The sequence below is a fragment of the Microcaecilia unicolor genome, chromosome 1 (assembly GCF_901765095.1).
Source record: "Microcaecilia unicolor chromosome 1, aMicUni1.1, whole genome shotgun sequence".
NCBI classification, from domain to species: Eukaryota; Metazoa; Chordata; class Amphibia; order Gymnophiona; family Siphonopidae; genus Microcaecilia; species Microcaecilia unicolor.
Genome location: NC_044031.1, coordinates 180,403,955 through 180,425,371, shown reverse-complemented (window position 1 = coordinate 180,425,371; position 21,417 = coordinate 180,403,955). Strand labels below are relative to the sequence as shown.

General features: G+C 50.7%; 1 protein-coding gene across 3 annotated transcripts in view; it reads right to left on the bottom strand.

The window, feature by feature from the left end:
* KAT2B (lysine acetyltransferase 2B) overlaps positions 1-21,417 on the bottom strand; it is a 341,159-nt gene that overhangs the window by 75,023 nt on the left and 244,719 nt on the right. For all 3 annotated transcript variants that reach the window (XM_030202748.1, XM_030202756.1, XM_030202763.1), the window contains exon 11: positions 9,545-9,671. In XM_030202748.1, the coding sequence (XP_030058608.1) occupies positions 9,545-9,671 (127 nt within the window). The remainder of the gene's footprint in view (positions 1-9,544; positions 9,672-21,417) is intronic.

Genomic DNA, 21,417 nt, shown 5'->3' with positions numbered 1-21,417 from the left:
AATCGCACTAAGGTGATTCCTTACTGAGTTGGTCTTGAGGCCAGACTCTGATAAGTGCAGAAGGTATTCAAGCAGGTTCTGTGCAGGGCAAGAACGAGGTTCTAGGGCCATGCTCTCACACCACACGACAAACCTCCTCCACTTGAAAAAGTAACTCTTTTTAGTGGAATCCTTCCTAGAGGCAAGCAAGACCCGGGAGACACCCTCAGACAGACCCAACGCAGTGAAGTCTACGCCCTCAACATCCAGGCCGTGAGAGCCAGAGACTGAAGGTTGGGGTGCAGCAACGCTCCGTCGTTCTGCGAAATGAGAGTCGGAAAACACTCCAATCTCCACGGTTCTTCGGAGGACAACTCCAGAAGAAGAGGGAACCAGATCTGACGGGGCCAAAAGGGCGCTATCAGAATCATGGTGCCGCGGTCTTGCTTGAGCTTCAGTAAGGTCTTCCCCACCAAAGGTATGGGAGGATAAGCATACAGGAGGCCGGTCCCCCAATGGAGGAGAAAGGCATCCGACGCTAGCCTGCCGTGTGCCTGAAGTCTGGAACAGAACAGAGGCAGCTTGTGGTTGGTCTGAGAGGCGAAAAGGTCCACCGAGGGGGTGCCCCACGCTCGGAAGATCTTGCGTACCACTCTGGCATGGAGCGACCACTCGTGCGGTTGCATGACTCTGCTCAGTCTGTCGGCCAGACTGTTGTTTACGCCTGCCAGGTATGTGGCTTGGAGGAGCATGCCGAACCGACACGCCCAACGCCACATCCCGACGGCCTCCTGGCACAGGGGGCGAGATCCGGTGCCCCCCTGCTTGTTGACGTAATACATTGCAACCTGATTGTCTGTCCGAATTTGGATAATTTGACAGGACAGCCGATCTCTGAAAGCCTTCAGTGCGTTCCAGATCGCTCGGAGCTCCAGGAGGTTGATCTGCAGATCCTTTTCCTGGAGGGACCACAGACCCTGAGTGTGGAGCCCATCGACATGGGCTCCCCACCCCAGGCGAGATGCATCCGTCGTCAGCACTTTCGTGGGCTGCGGAATTTGGAATGGACGTCCCAGGGTCAAATTGGTCCGGATGGTCCACCAGAGCAGTGAAGTGCGACAACTGGTGGAGAGGCGGATGACATCTTCTAGATTCCCGGTGGCTTGGAACCACTGGGAAGCTAGGGTCCATTGAGCAGATCTCATGTGAAGACGAGCCATGGGAGTCACATGAACTGTGGAGGCCATATGACCCAGAAGTCTCAACATCTGCCGAGCTGTGATCTGCTGAGACGCTCTGGTCTGCGAAGCCAGGGCCAAGAGATTGGTGGCCCTCGCTTCGGGAAGGTAGGCCTGAGCTGTCTGGGAATTCAGCAGCGCTCCTATGAATTCCAGAGATTGAGTTGGCTGGAGATGGGACTTTGGGTAATTTATCACAAACCCCAGCAGCTCCAGAAGTTGAATAGTGCACTGCATGGACCGGAGGGCTCCTGCCTCCGAGGTGTTCTTGACCAGCCAATCGTCGAGATATGGGAACACGTGCACTCCCAGCTTGCGTAGGTAGGCCGCTACCACCACGAGGCACTTTGTAAACACTCGTGGGGCAGAGGCGAGCCCAAAGGGCAGCACACAATACTGAAAGTGCCGTGCGCCCAGGCGGAATCTGAGATACTGTCTGTGAGCTGGCAGTATCGGGATGTGAGTGTATGCGTCCTTTAAATCCAGGGAACATAGCCAATCGTTTTTCTGAATCATTGGCAGAAGGGTGCCCAAGGAAAGCATCCTGAACTTTTCTTTGACCAGGAATTTGTTCAGGCCTCTCAGGTCTAGGATGGGACGCATCCCCCCTGTTTTCTTTTCCACAAGGAAGTACCTGGAATAGAATCCCTGCCCTTCCTGCCCGGGTGGTACGGGCTCGACCGCATTGGCGCTGAGAAGGGCGGAGAGTTCCTCTGCAAGTACCTGCTTGTGATGGGAGCTGAAAGACTGAGCTCCTGGAGGACAATTTGGAGGCAGGGAGGCCAAATTCAGGGCGTATCCGCACCGCACTATTTGGAGAACCCACTGGTCGGAGGTTATGAGAGGCCACCTTTGGTGAAAAAATTTTAACCTCCCTCCGACCGGCAGATCGTCCGGTACGGACACTTGTAGGGCGGCTATGTTCCCGTGGATCCAGTCAAAAGCCCGTCCCCGGCTTTTGCTGTGGAGGCGCAGGGGGCTGCTTAGGCGCACGCTGTTGACGAGAACGAGCGCGCTGGGGCTGTCCCTGTGCCTGACGAGGCCTTCGGGCCGGCTGGTTGTACCTACGCTTTGCAAAAGAATAGGGTGCAGCCTGCCGTGCCCGGGAAAAACGCCCACCCGTGGGGGCGGGTGCTGAAGGCGCCCGGTGGGAGAGCTTGTCGAGAGCGGTTTCCCGCTGATGCAGTTGGTCCACCATCTGCTCGACCTTCTCACCGAAAATGTTATCCCCCCGGCAAGGGACGTCAGCCAGTCTCTGCTGGGTGCGGTTGTCCAGGTCAGAGGCACGCAGCCATGAGAGCCTGCGCATCACTATACCTTGGGCCGCAGCACGAGATGCCACGTCACAGGTGTCAAAAATCCCCCTGGACAGGAACTTTCTGCACGCCTTCAGCTGCCTGACCACCTCCTGATAAGGCCTGGACTGCTCCGGCGGGAGCTTATCGACCAGGTCCGCCAGCTGTTGCACATTGGTCCGCATGTGGATGCTCATATAGAGCAGGTAAGATTGGATGCGGGTCACGAGCATGGAGGACTGGTAGGCCTTCCTCCCAAATGAGTCCAGAGTGCGAGACTCCCGCCCCGGGGGCGCCGAGGCGGTATCCCTCGAACTCCGTGCCCTCTTGAGAGCAGAATCCACGACCGCTGAGTCATGGGGCAACTGGGGCCGCATGAGCTCTGGGTCAGAGTGGATCCTGTACTGGGACTCTGCTTTCTTGGGAATGGTGGGATTAGTTAATGGTCGCACCCAGTTCCGGAGCAGCGTCTCCTTCAGGACATTGTGCAGCGGTACCGTGGAGGACTCTCTAGGTGGTGATGGATAGTCGAGGACCTCGAGCATCTCGGCCCTCGGCTCTTCCACAGAGACCACGGGAAAGGGAATGCTTATAGACATATCCCGCACAAAGGAGGCAAAGGAGAGACTCTCAGGAGGTGAGAGCTTCCTCTCCGGTGACGGCGTGGGGTCCGAGGGAAGGCCCGTAGACTCCTCTGAGGAGAAATATCTCGGGTCCTCCTCTTCCCCCCACGAGTCCTCATCCTCGGTATCGGACATTAGCTCATGTAGCTGAGTCCGGTACCGGGCCCGGCTCGACGTCGAGGCACCGAGGCCTCGGTGTCGTCGAGCGGTGGACTCCCGCGCCGGCGGGGACGGAGCTCCCTCCATCGACGTCGACGGGGACTCCACCTGCGTGGCTGTCGAGACCGGCACCGCAAGCGGCGGCGGTGTCGACTGCCCCGGCGCCGGGCTAGAGCTCGCCGGCGCCACAGTCATCGGCGCCGAGGGCGCAAGCACCCCCGGCGCCGGCACAGCCTGGCGCATCAGCCCTTCCAGGAGCCCCGGAAGGATGGCTCTGAGGCACTCGTCCAGGCCCGCTGCCGAGAAAGGCGGTGGGGCCGGTAAGGGTGTCGGTGCCAGAAGCTGCTGGGGGCCAGGAGACGGCACCGAGGTGCCGGAACCCCGACGCGTCGGTACCTCCACCACCGACGGAGATCTCTCCTCTCTGTGATGACGCTTCGGCGTCGACTCCTCTTCAGGCACCGAGGGCTCCCGGTGACGGCGCTTCTTGTCCTTCTTCCGGTGCACGTCACCGGTGCCGGAGGGCATGGAGGAGGAGGAGGTCGATCCCCCTCGGTCTCGAGGTACCGGGTCCGACAGGGTTCGGTCCCGTGGCTCACGAGTTGAGGGAGTGACCGGGGCCGACTGCCCACGCGGTCTCTCTACCCCACTCTCGCCGGCGGACCGGCGGGCCGACGGGACCTGTTCTCCTGGGGTCGCTGCCATCGGTGCCGATGTCTCGGGCATCGATACCGGTACCGAAGAACCGGCCTTCGATACCGATGCCGTCGAGGTCGACGTCGAGGGGCCGGTGCAAGTTCCAAAAAGACGGTCCCGCAGAACTTGCCTCGCAACCTGAGTCCGTTTCCGGAGACCGAGACACAAAGCACACGACTTGAGATTGTGCTCCGGCCCGAGGCACTGGAGGCACCAAGCGTGGGTGTCGGTCTGCGAGATCGGCCGGCCGCAGCGACCACACTTTTTAAATCCACTCGGGACCTTCGAGGACATCGACGGAAAAATCGCGTCGGCGAAGTCAAAGTCGGCAATGGTGGCTAAAATCACACCACGAAAATTGAAACCGACCGAGCGGCCACTAGGCCGCAACGAGGCGTCCCCGCTAGAAAGCGAGGGAAAAGGGAGGAGCGCGTGCTCCACACGCGCAAAATTCTTTTTTTTTTTTTTTTTTTTTTTTTTGGATAACAAAACGAAACGAAAGAAGAAGAGGCCGAAAAGGCCAAGAGCGACGACCCGCGTAAACGCGGTCGAAAATTCCGGCGGCTGAAACGAGAGAGTTGCAAAAACACGACTCTCTCAGTCGCGGAAAAAAAGTAACTGGCGGGAGCGGTCGCGCACGGGCGGGAAGACGGCCGCGCATGCGCGGTGGGCGTGCCCTGCGTGCCGACCGTCCCGCGAAGCTTTTTCCGGTTGGTGGGGGCTGCCGCGGACGTCAACCCAGTCGTGAGAACAAGCAGCCTGCTTGTCCTCGGAGAAACACACCTTAACCAGGAGGAACATGCGAAGCTTAGGACATGGTGGGTGGAGGAATGCGTCTCAGCGGGAGCACAAGGGAAAAAAGGAGGGGTAGCGATATTGATTCGTAAAGGGTTGACCACAGCAGTACGACCCATGGTGACGGACGCAGGAGGCCGTTATGTACTCGTGGAAGTGGAAATATCGGGACAAAAACTGTTAGTAGGCAACATCTACGCCCCTAATCAATATGACAGACACTTTTACAACCAAATACTACAACATTTACTCTCATATCGTGGGGAACAGATGTTGGTAGGGGGAGACTTTAATACGGTATGGGATGCCTCGATTGATAGCACCCAGGGTAAAAGGAATGATTCGGCGGCGTCTAATAAGGGCTTGAAAAGACTAGGACAAACACTACATTTGATAGATGTATGGAGGGTGTTACATCCCACTGAAAGAGATTATACCCACCACGCGAGAGCCCACGCGTCCCAAGCTAGAATAGATTATATATTAACTACTGAAAACATGCTAGGAAAAGTAAAGGATACGCGTATAGGACCTTACACGATCTCAGATCATGCTTGGGTGAGTGTGGAGTGGGAATGGGAGGAACGCAGACACAAAAGGGGCCCCTGGCAGTTTCCACTAGAATTGACTGGTGACGAGAAATTTAAGACCAAGTTAAAAGAGAGTTGGGAAGATTACACAGCAACGAACCAGCAACACATAGAGAACCCAACTTTATTCTGGGATGCAGCGAAAGCTGTGCTACGAGGCGAAATAATTAGTTACCATCACCACCTGAGGTCAGCGAGAAATAGGGAAATCATAAGACTAAGTAAGCTGATATGCAAGGCTCGACAGGCCTACGGCCGGACACACACAGAATCACACCGCACTAAACTCATGGAAACTCAAGTCACATTAAACACATTGTTGCACCAGCGGGCTTCGAAGTCTCAAGCATATTATAAATTTCACTTACACAGATTTGGGAATAAAGCAGGGCGTCTATTAGCAAGATTAGCTAACCCGAGAGGGAACACAAGACAGGTCCTACAAGTGAGAGGGGAACAAGGGAAAATGGAACGCACAGCAGATAAGATATGTGAGGCGTTTGCTAAATATTATGACAAACTATACATGAAGCCGGAGGACAGAGGACTATCAGAGTCTCTCTATTTAGACAATTTAGACTTACCAGCCCTCAACCAGAGGGATAAAGATAAATTGAATGAACCAATTACAGAGGCAGAAGTAATGCTGGGTATAAAACAAGGACAATTGCTGAAAGCGCCTGGCCCTGATGGGTTTCGCATAGAATTTTATAAGATCCTGGGGGAACACATTGCTCCGACATTAACTAAATATTTTAATAACATAGTCGACAAGGAACAACCCCCGGAAGACCTAGCTTTAGCACATATAGTGGTGCTGCCTAAGCCAGGTAGGGACCCGCAATGTGTAGAGTCATATCGCCCAATTTCCCTATTGAACGTGGAAATAAAATTACTAGCAAAAATTATGGCAAACCGCATGAAACAGGTCCTGCCAAAGCTAATCCATGAAGCGCAAACGGGATTTGTGGAGGGCAGGGTAATAGTGAAGAACCTGCGGAAAATCATAGGGGCTCTAGAAAGGAGGAAACATACAGATACACCATCCCTCCTAATAAGCTTTGACGCCGAAAAGGCGTTCGACAAAGTACACTGGGCATTCCTATTCGCCACATTAAAGAAATATGGGTTTGAAGGCCGTTTTATGTCAGGGATTCGAGCCCTCTATCATAGACCAAAAGCTAAGATACGGGTCAACGGATGGGAATCAGAGGAGTTTCAGATATATAGGGGAACCCGACAAGGATGCCCGTTATCCCCATTATTATTTGTCTTATCGCTTGACCCATTGATCAGAGACATTGAGGCTAGTCCAACGATACAGGGTATGCACATAGGTCAGACCGAATTCAAAATAGCAGCCTTTGCAGATGATCTCTTAGTAATGCTTACAAAACCTAAGGCATCGTTCACGGCTCTAATGGAGATCTTGGAAGAATATGGGGATTTTGCAGGTTTAAGACTGAACCTGACCAAGTCAGAAGCCTTGGCCTCCTCAGAGGAGGTGAGGGCCCTATGGGGTCAGGGGTTCCCTTTAAGCTGGGCGGAAGGATCCTTTAAATACTTGGGGATTCAACTGACCATGGAGTTAGGAAAACTACAGGACTTAAACGTACGCGCCCTATTAGAGGGGACAAGACAACGCCTAGATAGATGGGAAGGCCTCCCGTTATCATTAGTTGGAAGGATAAATTTAATACGCATGGTAATATTCCCCAAATGGTTGTATCTCCTGCAGACACTCCCCCTTCGACTGACACGCAAAGAATTAATGAACATTAACCGGGCCTTTAGCAGGTTCTGTTGGGCGAGAAAGAAACCCCAAATAAAGGCCGCAGTGATGAGAGGGAGATGGAATAAAGGAGGACTGGGAGTGCCAGACCTTGCTTTGTACAACCAAGCTTGTCTCCTTAGACATATAGGAGACTGGGTAGGCCACTCAAATGTCTTCACACCATTGAAAATGGAACAGGAATATTTCGCCCCGTACGATGTTATCACATTATTGCACTTGGAACAGGGACAAATTCCAGCTCAGTTAAAACGTTGTCATTTGCTACAATCCATGCGAAAGGCGTGGAAAGAGCTAGTTAGGACCTTGGGAGGAATACCAGGAACATCAGAACTCTTAACATTTAGAGGGAACCCGAGTTTTGAGCCTGGACAAACTAACTCAGTCTTCCTTCGATGGGAGGCACAGGGAATCACAAAAGTGGAACATCTGCTAGGGAGGGATGGAGATATCCTGAAATTCGAAGACCTAGAAAGTAAGATAGGGAATGCATGGGGGGACTATTTTGCATTTGTACAAGCTAAACATTATATTTCTAACCTTAACCAATCCACACTCCAATCTAAAATAGGAGGTCAGATACAAAACTTCTTCCTGACACTGGAAGCAATAGGAATGACAGTATCTTCTATAAGCCGAGCAATAGAGAAAAACGCCCCCATAAAAAACTTGGACTATATTAAACAAAAATGGGAACAGGAATCGGGGGGGGGGTCATTAGGGAGGTGGGATGTTGGGGCCACACTGAGACGCATTCCGATGCTCACTATAGACGAAAGGCTCAGGGAGAGTGGATATAGAGTGGTAATGAGGGCATATATGTCAGGGAAGCAATGGGGACACATAACCACCGGGGGGACCGTGAACTGTGTTAAATGTGACCAAGAAAACCCCACGTTATTTCACGCCTTTTGGGACTGCCCTGGAGTTCGTATGTTCTGGAGATGAATTCAATGTTTCCTAACCGCCACGACACAGACACCGGTGAGGGGGGTATGGGAACATTACGTGCTGGACACACAACCAGCGTTCGCGGCAGTGGCGAAAGGGCCTAGGCTTTGGTGTCGTAAGGTCAGTCTGATAGCACGCAAGACCATATTGCAAAAATGGATATCTCCCGATCCACCAGCCTATTGGCATTGGCGGAACCAAATACATGAGATGGCTACATGGGAAGCCAGGGAGGCAAAAGGTAATCCAAAACGGAAAAAATGTTTCATGCAAATATGGGGACCTTATTTACAAGGGCTTAATCCAAGGGGTAGGAGCCTATTACTCAACACGTTGTGACACAGACCTGGTTATTCATATAGAGAGTAAACCTTTTCCTGAACAAAGGTTGGCAAGCGGAGGGGAGGAGGGATTGGTGAGAACTTGTATCATTATGAAAAGGGAATAATTAATATACATGTTACCAATGTACTATGTTATTGATAATTAAGATCTGATGGACATTTGGGCAATGCTCGACAGCGCCAGTGGCTCAGCCGGGAGGGGACCACAAGAGTAAGGGCTCCCCCCCGGGATAATAGAAGCCTACCTGCAAACAATGGTTCTATACAGAGACGAACTCAAAGAAAATAAAAATATGCATTGCCTAGTCTAAGTCGCATTTGGGACATGTGGGAGGGGAAAAGGGAGGGGGGAGAGGGGGGGAGAAAACGAAATAAAATAATGATGGTAAACGATATTCACTCTGTACAGATGCATAACACTTGTATTTAATAATTGTTTTTGAAGTCATTCGGTTGTACATGCCAGAATGTTCCATCAATAAAAAAGTTGAAACATAAAAGACAGTATAGGCATCTTCACACATTAGGATCCCAACTAGCTCTATAGCACATAAATGCCAATGCACACTGTTAGACCTGCTCTAAGGCATGTGTAAATGTGCCCATGTACTATATGCTTGTACTTTGGGTTGAGAGAGGTTGCGGCAGCCATATTCTGCGCTGGTATCCAGATAGTGGCTGGTGCTGAGTATCCGGATTCTACGGTAACTGCTGCTATCTGGACAGTTAATCAGATAAAGTCAGGACAGCATTTCTGCTCTCCTAACTTTATCTGGATAGTGGATTGAAAATCGCTGCTAATTGAGTAACTCAGAGGAATATTCTTGTTTTGCTCACACATTGCCCTGGTGCTATCTGAACAGAGCCAAAGCAGTCTGTAATAACTATCAGCAGTATTATCTGCATGAAATATTGCTTTCAGCACCACGTAAAAGCAAAAGGTTGATATCAAATCAAGTTTTCAGTAACTAATGTCAATTAATGAGTTTTACAAAAAGCTTATTTTGATCCATTACTTCCACTTTATCATAATTTCTTACAAATAAAATTTAAAAATAAGTCTTAATTATGGGTCATCTTACTTTGACCTGTTCATTAGATGTCACAGCACAGAAGACAATCTCGGTAAATCCTTGGCTGAGGAACATCCGGAAACAGATGCCACCGATCACCCGGCCGTCTTTTATTAAAGCCAGAGTCTTGTGTTTCCTGAAAACAGAAAGCTTATTTTTCATGATCCAGATTTCATTTAGAGCAAAGGGAGATGTTTACTAATAGTGGTAAGCAGTTAGTGCAGGTGTTGGTGTGTGGTAACCATTAGCGCACACCTGTGCCAACAGTTACCACATGCTAAAAACCAGCCAGCATGGTAAATATCCCCATGCTAATTGTTCAGTGAAGGTTGGGGCAGGATGGGGCATGACCAACATGTAGAATGTTCCACATACTGTCACTGCTGCCAATAATGCTGGTGCCTTTAATGCCAACCCACTCACTGCATCACCTGCCCTACTTCAGATAAGAACCCCCTCCCCACAGTGATCAAGACTCTCCAAAGTTCCACCCCCCCCCACCCTAAGGGTCTCACCTGGGGGTATCCCTGAACATCTAGTGGATGGGAAACATGATACTCCTTTGTCCTTGCTTCATGGCCACCCAACTTCAAAATGACAGTTATACCCCTAGTAGTAGTCTTGCAGTACATACTGTTAGGGGTCAATCTGCCGTGTATAGTAAATATTTGGCAGGCACTGACCACACCACCCACTATTTAGTGCATCTCTCTCCTAGGGTGCTGTAAGTGCAAAAAAAAGTATGCCCTTTATTATGAAACAGGCTCTAAAACTTCTGTACTGAGAACCCTATCTCATTTTCAAAATGCAAATCATCCCTAAACAAGTATACCCCTAAAGCGAATGCTACATACCTGTAGAATGTGTTCTCCGAGGACAGCAGGCTGATTGTTCTCACTGATGGGTGACGTCCACGGCAGCCCCTCCAATAGGAACACTTTCTAGCAAAGTCCTTTGCTAGTCCTCGCGCGCCGATGTGCACCGCGCATGCGCGGCCGTCTTCCCACCCGAACCGGCTCGTGCCGGCCAGTCTCATATGTAGCAAGACAAAGAGAAGGGAAGACACAACTCCAAAGGGGAGGCGGGCGGGTTTGTGAGAACAATCAGCCTGCTGTCCTCGGAGAATACCTTCTACAGGTATGTAGCATTCGCTTTCTCCGAGGACAAGCAGGCTGCTTGTTCTCACTGATGGGGTATCCCTAGCCCCCAGGCTCACTCAAAACAACAACCATGGTCAATTGGGCCTCGCAACGGCGAGGACATAACTGAGATTGACCTAAAAAATTTACCAACTAACTGAGAGTGCAGCCTGGAACAGAACAAACATAGGCCTAGGGGGGTGGAGTTGGATTCTAAACCCCGAACAGATTCTGAAGCACTGACTGCCCGAACCGACTGTCGCGTCGGGTATCCTGCTGCAGGCAGTAATGAGATGTGAATGTGTGGACAGATGACCATGTCGCAGCTTTGCAAATCTCTTCAATAGTGGCTGACTTCAAGTGGGCTACCGACGCTGCCATGGCTCTAACATTATGAGCCGTGACATGACCCTCAAGAGCCAGCCCAGCCTGGGCATAAGTGAAGGAAATGCAATCTGCTAGCCAATTGGATATGGTGCGTTTTCCCACAGCCACTCCCCTCCTGTTGGGATCAAAAGAAACAAACAATTGGGCGGACTGTCTGTTGGGCTGTGTCCGCTCCAGATAGAAGGCCAATGCTCTCTTGCAGTCCAATGTGTGCAGCTGACGTTCAGCAGGGCAGGAATGAGGACGGGGAAAGAATGTTGGCAAGACAATTGACTGGTTCAGACACAACCTTTGGCAAGAACTTAGGGTGAGTGTGGAGGACTACTCTGTTATGATGAAATTTGGTGTAAGGGGCCTGGGCTACCAGGGCCTGAAGCTCACTGACTCTACGAGCTGAAGTAACTGCCACCAAGAAAATGACCTTCCAGGTCAAGTACTTCAGATGGCAGGAATCCAGTGGCTCAAAAGGAGGTTTCATCAGCTGGGTGAGAACGACACTGAGATCCCATGACACTGTAGGAGGCTTGACAGGGGGCTTTGACAAAAGCAAACCTCTCATGAAGCGAACAACTAAAGGCTGTCCTGAGATTGGCTTACCTTCCACACGGTAATGGTATGCACTGATTGCACTAAGGTGAACCCTTACAGAGTTGGTCTTTAGACCAGACTCAGACAGGTGCAGAAGGTATTCAAGCAGGGTCTGTGTAGGACAAGAGCGAGGATCTAGGGCCTTGCTGTCACACCAGACGGCAAACCTCCTCCATAGAAAGAAGTAACTCCTCTTAGTGGAATCTTTCCTGGAAGCAAGCAAGATGCGGGAGACACCCTCTGACAGACCCAAAGAGGCAAAGTCTACGCTCTCAACATCCAGGCCGTGAGAGCCAGAGACTGGAGGTTGGGATGCAGAAGCGCCCCTTCGTCCTGTGTGATGAGGGTCGGAAAACACTCCAATCTCCACGGTTCTTCGGAGGACAACTCCAGAAGAAGAGGGAACCAGATCTGACGCGGCCAAAAAGGAGCAATCAGAATCATGGTGCCTCGGTCTTGCTTGAGTTTCAACAAAGTCTTCCCCACCAGAGGTATGGGAGGATAAGCATACAGCAGACCCTCCCCCCAGTCCAGGAGGAAGGCATCCGATGCCAGTCTGCCGTGGGCCTGAAGCCTGGAACAGAACTGAGGGACTTTGTGGTTGGCTCGAGATGCGAAGAGATCTACCAAGGGGGTGCCCCACACCTGGAAGATCTGTCGCACTATGCGGGAATTGAGCGACCACTCGTGAGGTTGCATAATCCTGCTCAACCTGTCGGCCAGACTGTTGTTTACGCCTGCCAGATATGTGGCTTGGAGCACCATGCCGTGACGGCGAGCCCAGAGCCACATGCTGACGGCTTCCTGACACAGGGGGCGAGATCCGGTGCCCCCCTGCTTGTTGACGTAGTACATGGCAACCTGGTTGTCTGTCTGAATTTGGATAATTTGATGGGACAGCTGATCTCTGAAAGCCTTCAGAGCGTTCCAGATCGCTCGTAACTCCAGAAGATTGATCTGCAGATCACGTTCCTGGAGGGACCAGCTTCCTTGGGTGTGAAGCCCATCGACATGAGCTCCCCATCCCAGGAGAGACGCATCCGTGGTCAGCACTTTTTGTGGCTGAGGAATTTGGAAAGGACGTCCCAGAGTCAAATTGGACCAAATTGTCCACCAATACAGGGATTCGAGAAAACTCGTGGACAGGTGGATCACGTCTTCTAGATCCCCAGCAGCCTGAAACCACTGGGAAGCTAGGGTCCATTGGGCAGATCTCATGTGAAGGCGGGCCATGGGAGTCACATGAACTGTGGAGGCCATGTGGCCCAGCAATCTCAACAACTGCCGAGCTGTGATCTGCTGGGACGCTCGCACCCGCGAGACGAGGGACAACAAGTTGTTGGCTCTCGTCTCTGGGAGATAGGCGCGAGCCGTCCGAGAATCCAGCAGAGCTCCTATGAATTCGAGTTTCTGCACTGGGAGAAGATGGGACTTTGGGTAATTTATCACAAACCCCAGTAGCTCCAGGAGGCGAATAGTCATCTGCATGGACTGCAGGGCTCCTGCCTCGGATGTGTTCTTCACCAACCAATCGTCGAGATATGGGAACACGTGTACCCCCAGTCTGCGAAGTGCCGCTGCTATTACAGCCAAGCACTTGGTGAACACTCTGGGCGCAGAGGCGAGCCCAAAGGGTAGCACACAGTACTGGAAGTGACGTGTGCCCAGCTGAAATCGCAGATACTGTCTGTGAGCTGGCAGTATCGGGATGTGCGTGTAGGCGTCCTTCAAGTCCAGAGAACATAGCCAATCGTTTTCCTGAATCATGGGGAGAAGGGTGCCCAGGGAAAGCATCCTGAACTTTTCTTTGACCAGATATTTGTTCAGGGCCCTTAGGTCTAGGATGGGACGCATCCCCCCTGTTTTCTTTTCCACAAGGAAGTACCTGGAATAGAATCCCAGCCCTTCTTGCCCGGATGGCACGGGCTCGACCGCATTGGCGCTGAGAAGGGCGGAGAGTTCCTCTGCAAGTACCTGCTTGTGCTGGAAGCTGTAAGACTGAGCTCCCGGTGGACAATTTGGAGGTTTTGAGGCCAAATTGAGGGTGTATCCTTGCCGGACTATTTGGAGAACCCACTGATCGGAGGTTATGAGAGGCCACCTTTGGTGAAAAGCTTTCAACCTCCCTCCGACTGGCAGGTCGCCCGGCACTGACACTTGGATGTCGGCTATGCTCTGCTGGAGCCAGTCAAAAGCTCGTCCCTTGCTTTTGCTGGGGAGCCGAGGGGCCTTGCTGAGGCGCACGCTGCTGACGAGAGCGAGCGCGCTGGGGCTTAGCCTGGGCCGCAGGCTGTCGAGAAGGAGGATTGTACCTACGCTTGCCAGAAGAGTAGGGAACAGTCTTCCTTCCCACGAAAAATCTTTTACCTGTAGAGGTAGAGGCTGAAGGCTGCCGGCGGGAGAACTTGTCGAATGCGGTGTCCCGCTGGTGGAGCTGCTCTACCACCTGCTCGACTTTTTCTCCAAAAATATTATCCGCACGGCAAGGCGAGTCCGCAATCCGCTGCTGGATTCTATTCTCCAGGTCGGAGGCACGCAGCCATGAGAGTCTGCGCATCACCACACCTTGAGCAGCGGCCCTGGACGCAACATCAAAGGTGTCATACACCCCTCTGGCCAGGAATTTTCTGCACGCCTTCAGCTGCCTGACCATCTCCTGAAATGGCTTGGCTTGCTCAGGGGGGAGCGTGTCCACCAAGCCCGCCAACTGCCGCACATTGTTCCGCATGTGTATGCTCGTGTAGAGCTGGTAGGACTGAATCTTGGCCACGAGCATAGAAGAATGGTAGGCCTTCCTCCCAAAGGAGTCCAAGGTTCTAGAGTCCTTGCCCGGGGGCGCCGAAGCATGTTCTCTACAACTCTTGGCCTTCTTTAGGGCCAAATCCACAACTCCAGAGTCGTGAGGCAACTGAGTGCGCATCAGCTCTGGGTCCCCATGGATCCGGTACTGGGACTCGATCTTCTTGGGAATGTGGGGATTAGTTAATGGCTTGGTCCAGTTCGCCAGCAATGTCTTTTTGAGGACATGATGCATGGGTACTGTGGACGCTTCCTTAGGTGGAGAAGGATAGTCCAGGAGCTCAAACATTTCAGCCCTGGGCTCGTCCTCCACAACCACCGGGAAGGGGATGGCCGTAGACATCTCCCGGACAAAGGAAGCGAAAGACAGGCTCTCAGGAGGGGAAAGCTGTCTTTCAGGAGAGGGAGTGGGATCGGAAGGAAGACCCTCAGACTCCTCGTCAGAGAAATATCTGATGTTTTCTTCCTCTTCCCACGAGGCCTCACCATCGGTGTCAGACACAAGTTCACGGACCTGTGTCTGCAACCGTGCCCGGCTCGACTCCGTGGAACCACGGCCACGGTGGGAGCGTCGAGAGGTAGACTCCCTCGCCCGCACCGGCAAAGCTCCTTCCGCCGACGTAGTCGGGGAGCCTTCCTGGGAGGCTACCGCAGTCGGTACCGCAAGCGGCACCGATGTCGGAGACCTCACCCCGGACAATGGGCCAGCCGGCGCGTGGCTCGACGGTACCGCCCCGGTACCGGAGGGGAAGGGCGCAACAGCTCTCCCAGGATCTCTGGGAGAACGGCCCGGAGGCTCTCGTGCAGAGCGGCTGTGGAAAAAGACATGGAAGCCGATGCAGGAGTCGATGTCAGAACCTGTTCCGGGCTGTCCAAGGGGGAGCGCATCGACACCTCTTGAACAGAGGGCGAGCGGTCCTCTCGGTGCCGATGCTTACTGGGTGCCGACTCCCTCGGCGACCCAGAGCTCTCGGTGCCGACACGGGAAGGGGACCGGTGACGATGCTTCTTCGATTTTTTGGAACGAAGCACGTCACCGGAGCTTCCCGGCACCGACGAGGAGGACGTAGAATCCAGCCGTCTCTTCCTCGGGGCCGAGGCCGAAGAGGGTCGGTCTCGGGGGGGGGGGGGGGGGGGGGCTGTACCGCAGGAGCCCTCAGGGTAGGGGGAGACCCACCCCGAAGGCTCACCGCCACCAGCAGGGGAATGGACAGCCCTCTCCTGCACTCCAGACGAAGTACCACCGTCCGACGACATCAGCAAACGAGGAGGTCTCGATACCACCGACACCGACGCAGCCCACCGATGTCGCCCCGATGCAGAGGGTCGATGCCTCGATGCACTCGATGCAATCGGGGGCGAGGATGAAGGTCCGGGCGCCGACGACGTCGAGGCAGTTGATACTCCCGGTGCCGATGCCGACGAAGAGCCCGAGAACAAAATGTTCCACTGGGCTAACCTCGCTACCTGAGTCCGCTTTTGTAAGAGGGAACATAGACTACAGGCCTGAGGGCGGTGCCCAGCCCCCAGACACTGAAGACACGACGCGTGCCTGTCAGTGAGCGAGATTACCCGGGCGCACTGGGTGCACTTCTTGAAGCCGCTGGAAGACTTCGATGTCAAGGGCGAAAAAATCGCGCCGGCGAGATCAAAACTCGAAATGGCGAAAATGGCACCACAAAAATAGGGGGAAGAAAAACTTCGACCGAGGCCTAAATAGGGCCTACTCCGACGACGAAAGAAAACTTACCGGGGCAAAAAACTCGAAGTACGGGAAGGGAGAAAACCAAAAGGCCTCCTCCCGACACCTTTTTTCTTCTTTTTTTGAACAAGTCGAAGAACGACGTGCGAGGTGAACTTTGTGGCGCGAACGGCGAAACACGACCGTACCGAGCGCGGACAAAAGAAGACTGGCCGGCACGAGCCGGTTCGGGCGGGAAGACGGCCGCGCATGCGCGGTGCGCATCGGCGCGCGAGGACTAGCAAAGGACTTTGCTAGAAAGTGTTCCGATTGGAGGGGCTGCCGTGGACGTCACCCATCAGTGAGAACAAGCAGCCTGCTTGTCCTCGGAGAAACTACAGAACACTAGCTCAGCAGCAACCGGAAGATAGGAGAGGGACTGACACAGGAATATTAAGGTTACTGCCGATTTGGATCCAACTGTAATGCTAATTCCCAAAAGTATTATACTGACAGCTGTTCTCTGGCCTATGTTAAATGAGTTTATGGCTGCAGTCCAGTTTCCAGTGGACAGATGTTCAAATCATTGCAACTTGCCGCCTTGCTGGAAATATTTTATCCTGCCAAAACCAACTGGCCTAGAGGCTGTTTTGGCCTGCCAGTTAAATTTGATGTGTTTAATGCAAGGCTGAGGGTAAGAGGGGTGTACATTTTTGTGTCACTGTCTTAGAACATGCTACAAATTTTAGCCTACTCTAAGTAAATTAATGCACACTAATACATTTTAGCATATGCTATTTTGTTTAGTGTGCGATAATTCATTGTGGTAAATGATAATATGAAACAGTGTGTGCTAAAACAATATGAAAGAAAATGAAAAATAAATCCAATGAAAGAAAACAAAACAGAAAAAAATGAATATTTTTTGTCTGCAAATTTCCAGCTGAGAAACTTACAGCAAGAAAGTTGCACACAGGGAAAATAATGGGATTATTATAGAAATAATAGACCTCTACAGAAGCACAAAACAGTGTGTAATCTTTCATCCGAAAAAAAGAAAAAAAGACAAAAAGACAGGATGCTAATAAAATGAATAGATGGTTTAGCCAGGGAGAAGAGGCTGTACCATTCACAGCTATGTTGTTTAAGAACAAATATTGCTGAGAAGGGATAATCTGATATTCCCACAGAAGGATCTCCTAAGGCTCTATAAGACGACTCACGAACACCACTTTCAGATAGAACATGAAGAGGAGAATTTAGACATCCAGGTTGGGGCATGTTAAATTCCCACAGTATTTTACAAGAAGCTCTGCCGGACTAAAAGCCTCTTGTAAAGTAGCTGCAGGACTGCATGTTGATGTCTCTTCATGTCTAGAGGGAGCAGTGATTTTATAAAACTTAATATTGGCAAAAAAAAAAAATGTGTTTCTGTGTGCCTGGGAGCAGCTTTTTTAAAAATTCTTTTTATTTTACTAAACATTTTCAGAACAGAACATAAACCAGATAGCAGGTATACAGAAACAAACTTCCTTGAGCCTGCCCCTCCCCCATATTCACTATCCCATCCATGAAATCCCCTCCCCAAGGCTCCATATGAGAGAAGGGCAAGGAAAAGAATAACCACTGAAAGGAAAGGTTCCAGTCACATCTGACTGGCTGGAGTAGACCGTCAATTGTTATAACAGGAAAGTACTCGGGTCTGTAAGCATCAGTAAAATATAATTCGTAAAAAGTTGTAATTTATGTTCTTTAACTTCCACCGAAGCCCAGATGGCATGAAATTTGGTTAACTGTCTTGTCCCGATAGCTGTCAGTTTCAACATCAAGCAGAGATTATCCAATTTATATAAAGTTACTGGCAAATCCAGAGCAGAAGAGCACTACCATGCCACTGCCAGTGCTAATCGGGCGGGAAGGTACCCACGCATGTGCGATGGAGTATGTCTCACGCTCCACAAAGCTCTTGTAAAGCTTGTTATAAGCTCTGGAACGGGCAATGTGGGACTGCGTTACCCAATTGTGAGAATTATAGGCCTGCTTGTCCAGAGAAGACAAAATTTGTAGCTCATAAGGGATACAGAGCCCCTGATATTTGCTGTACCATGGCATGTACCTCTCTCCAATAGTTTTGTATCACAGGACAGGTCCACCACACAAGATACACGTCCACCACCATACCACTATTGTGCCAACAGAGTCCCGTACCATACTTAAAAAGTTTCAAGACCCTTTGTGGGGTGTAGTACCAAAGAAAAAACATTTTATGTTCAATTTCAGTCAATATACTGACAGATAATTTAAAGAGATATTTAAAACTCATTTCCTATTTCTTCCACTCATACGTTGCCCCCAAATCACTCTCCCAACAATAAATATAATAATCCAGGGGGGAAGAAGCTAGCAGTAGGGATCAATATAATCAGGAGATACAACCTTTATCTTCTCCCCCTCTCATAGCCCTTTCCAATAGTGTTTTATTAAGAAGGTCTCCACGTGCTTTCCTATAGATATAATCCCATACTTGTCTATATGAAAAATCTGGTGGTAGGACACGCCATATTCTTCCTGTAGATCTTGAAACAATAAAAGGTCCCCCTCCTCCCATATCTGTCCAAGTACATACAGCCCCTTGGACTCCCACTGTCAATATATTCCCTCTTTCTAATAAATTCCCTCCTCCCATCCAGGGACAAATCCAGGAGCACAGCGTATAGGCGTTTGTGAGAAATAAGCCCTATTAGTGAAAAACTTTTTCCTTATGTCATACCACATCTGCAATTGACTGCCAATACTCACAGGTACTCTCCTGAGTTTCAGGATAAAAAAGCCAGGGAACCATCCACAAGAGCGTTGAGCCCATCCACTACTGTTGTTCCATGTTCACCCATACTTTAGAATCATGTGCTACTCAGTCTGTCAGAATACAGAGCCGAATAGACTGTACTGCTATCCCCCCTGCTGTATGGGATGGTGCAAGTCTTTAGCTCGCACCTTAGGTGGATGTTTATTCCAAATATATCTAAATATCCTCCTTTTAAGCCTGACAAAAAAAACGTTGGTATCGGGAGAGGTCGGGCCATCAATAATTAGAGCAATTTGGGCAACAGCATCATTTAATCACGTTGATCCTACCCACCTATGAAAGACTAAGGCCTTCCCATCTATCTAAGTCTCTAAAAAGCTCCTCTACTTTGGGAGGGAAATTTGCCTCATTGATATTGGAGGTCAAGTCAACTCCAAGATATCTGACATGATGTGGTTCCCAATGGTATGGAAATTGAGACTGTAAGGATGTTACTGTTCCTACATCCAAATTAAGATTCAAGCCTGATAAAGCCCCATATCGCCCCAGCTCCGCTTCCAGGTATAACAGGGAAGTACTCAGGTCTGTAAGCGAGCGTCAGTAAAATATCATCTGTAAACAGTTGTAATTTATGTTTGTCAACTTCCCACCGAAGCCCAGTAATCAGGAACTGCTGTCTAATGGTGTGTGCTAATGGTTCAGTAACAATAACTAATAACAATGGGGATAAAGCACATCCCTGCCGTATGCCTCGGTGTAAAGTAAAAGGTGGGCGTATAGGTGTCATTGATTTTTATTGATTTTTATACAGGCTTCTGGCCGAGCATAGAGCTGATGAAGCCAAGTAATGAAATGGTCAGAGAATCCCATCTTACCCAAAAGCTCAAACAGCAAAGTCCAGTGAACCCTATTAAACGCCTTTTCGGCTTCTAGAGACAGGAAAAGCACAGGGGTATGACCTCTATGGACCTGCTGGATAATATGTATGGCTCTACCAACATTATCATAGGTCTGACAACGCACCACAAAACCAGACTGATCACTGTGAATCAAATAAGGTAATACCCTTTGGAGGTGCTGGGCCAAATTTTTGTAAATATCTTATAATCTGTATTAAACAAGGAAATGGGTTGATAAGAACCACAAAACTGTGGGTCCTTCCCTGGGTTGGGCAGCACAGTGATATCTGCTTGTCTCCAGAAGTCCGGCAAATGTCCATTCGTCTCATTAAATACATGATGTAATAATGGGGTCAAATGCTTCCCAAAACATTTATAGTACTTAATCGTAAAACCATCCAGCCTTGGAGCCTTCCCAACATGAAGGCTCTTAATAGTCCAATGGACCTCATCTAATTCAACGGGGTGAGATAAATTATCAACATCTGAAGCCGACACCTGAGGAACATTGAGAGAGGCTAAATAGCAAAGATACATACCTGTAGCAGGTATTCTCCGAGGACAGCAGGCTGATTGTTCTCACGATTGGGTGACATCCACGGCAGCCCCAGGAACAGAAATCTTCCCAGCAACAAAATGTTTGCTAGAACCTTCAAGTACGCAAACGCGGGCACTGCGCATGCGTGGCCATATTCCCGCCCGTAGCGCGACAGTCCCACTTTAGTTAAATTACAAAGCAATAACAAAGAAAGGACAACTCCAAAGGGGAGGCGGGCGGGTTTGTTGGAACAATCAGCCTGCTGTCCTCGGAGAATACCTGCTACAGGTATGTATCTTCGCTTTCTCCGAGGACAAGCAGGCTACTTGTTCTCACGATTGGGGTATCCCTAGCACCCAGGCTCACTCAAAACAACAAAAAAGGTCAACTGGGCCTCGCAACGGCAAGGATATAACAAGGATTGACCTACGAAGAAAACATCTAACTGAGAGTGCAACCTGGAACAGAATAAAAATGGGCCTAGTGGAGTGGAGTTGGATTCTAAACCCCAAACAGATTCTGCAGCACCGACTGCCCAAACTGACTGTCGTGTCGGCTATCCTGCTAAAGGCAGTAGTGAGATGTGAATGTGTGGACTGATGACCACGTCGCAGCCTTGCATATCTCTTCAATAGTGGCTGACTTCAAGTGGGCCACCAACGCTGCCATGGCTCTAACACTATGAGTCGTGACATGACCCTCAAGAGTCAGCCCAGCTTGGGCATAAGTGAAGGAAATGCAATCTGCTGGCCAATTGGAGATGGTGCATTTCCCGACTGCGACTCCCCTTCTGTTCGGATCAAAGGAAACAAACATTTGGGCGGACTGTCTGAAGGGGCTTGTCTGCTCCACATAGAAGGCCAATGCTCTTTTGCTGTCCAATGTGTGCTACTGACGTTCAGCAGGGCGGGTATGCGGACGGGGAAAAAATGTTGGCAAGACAATTGACTGGTTCAGATGGAACTCCGACACCACCTTCGGCAAGAACTTAGGGTGCGTGCAGAGGACTACTCTGTTATGATGAAATTTGAGATAAGGAGCATGC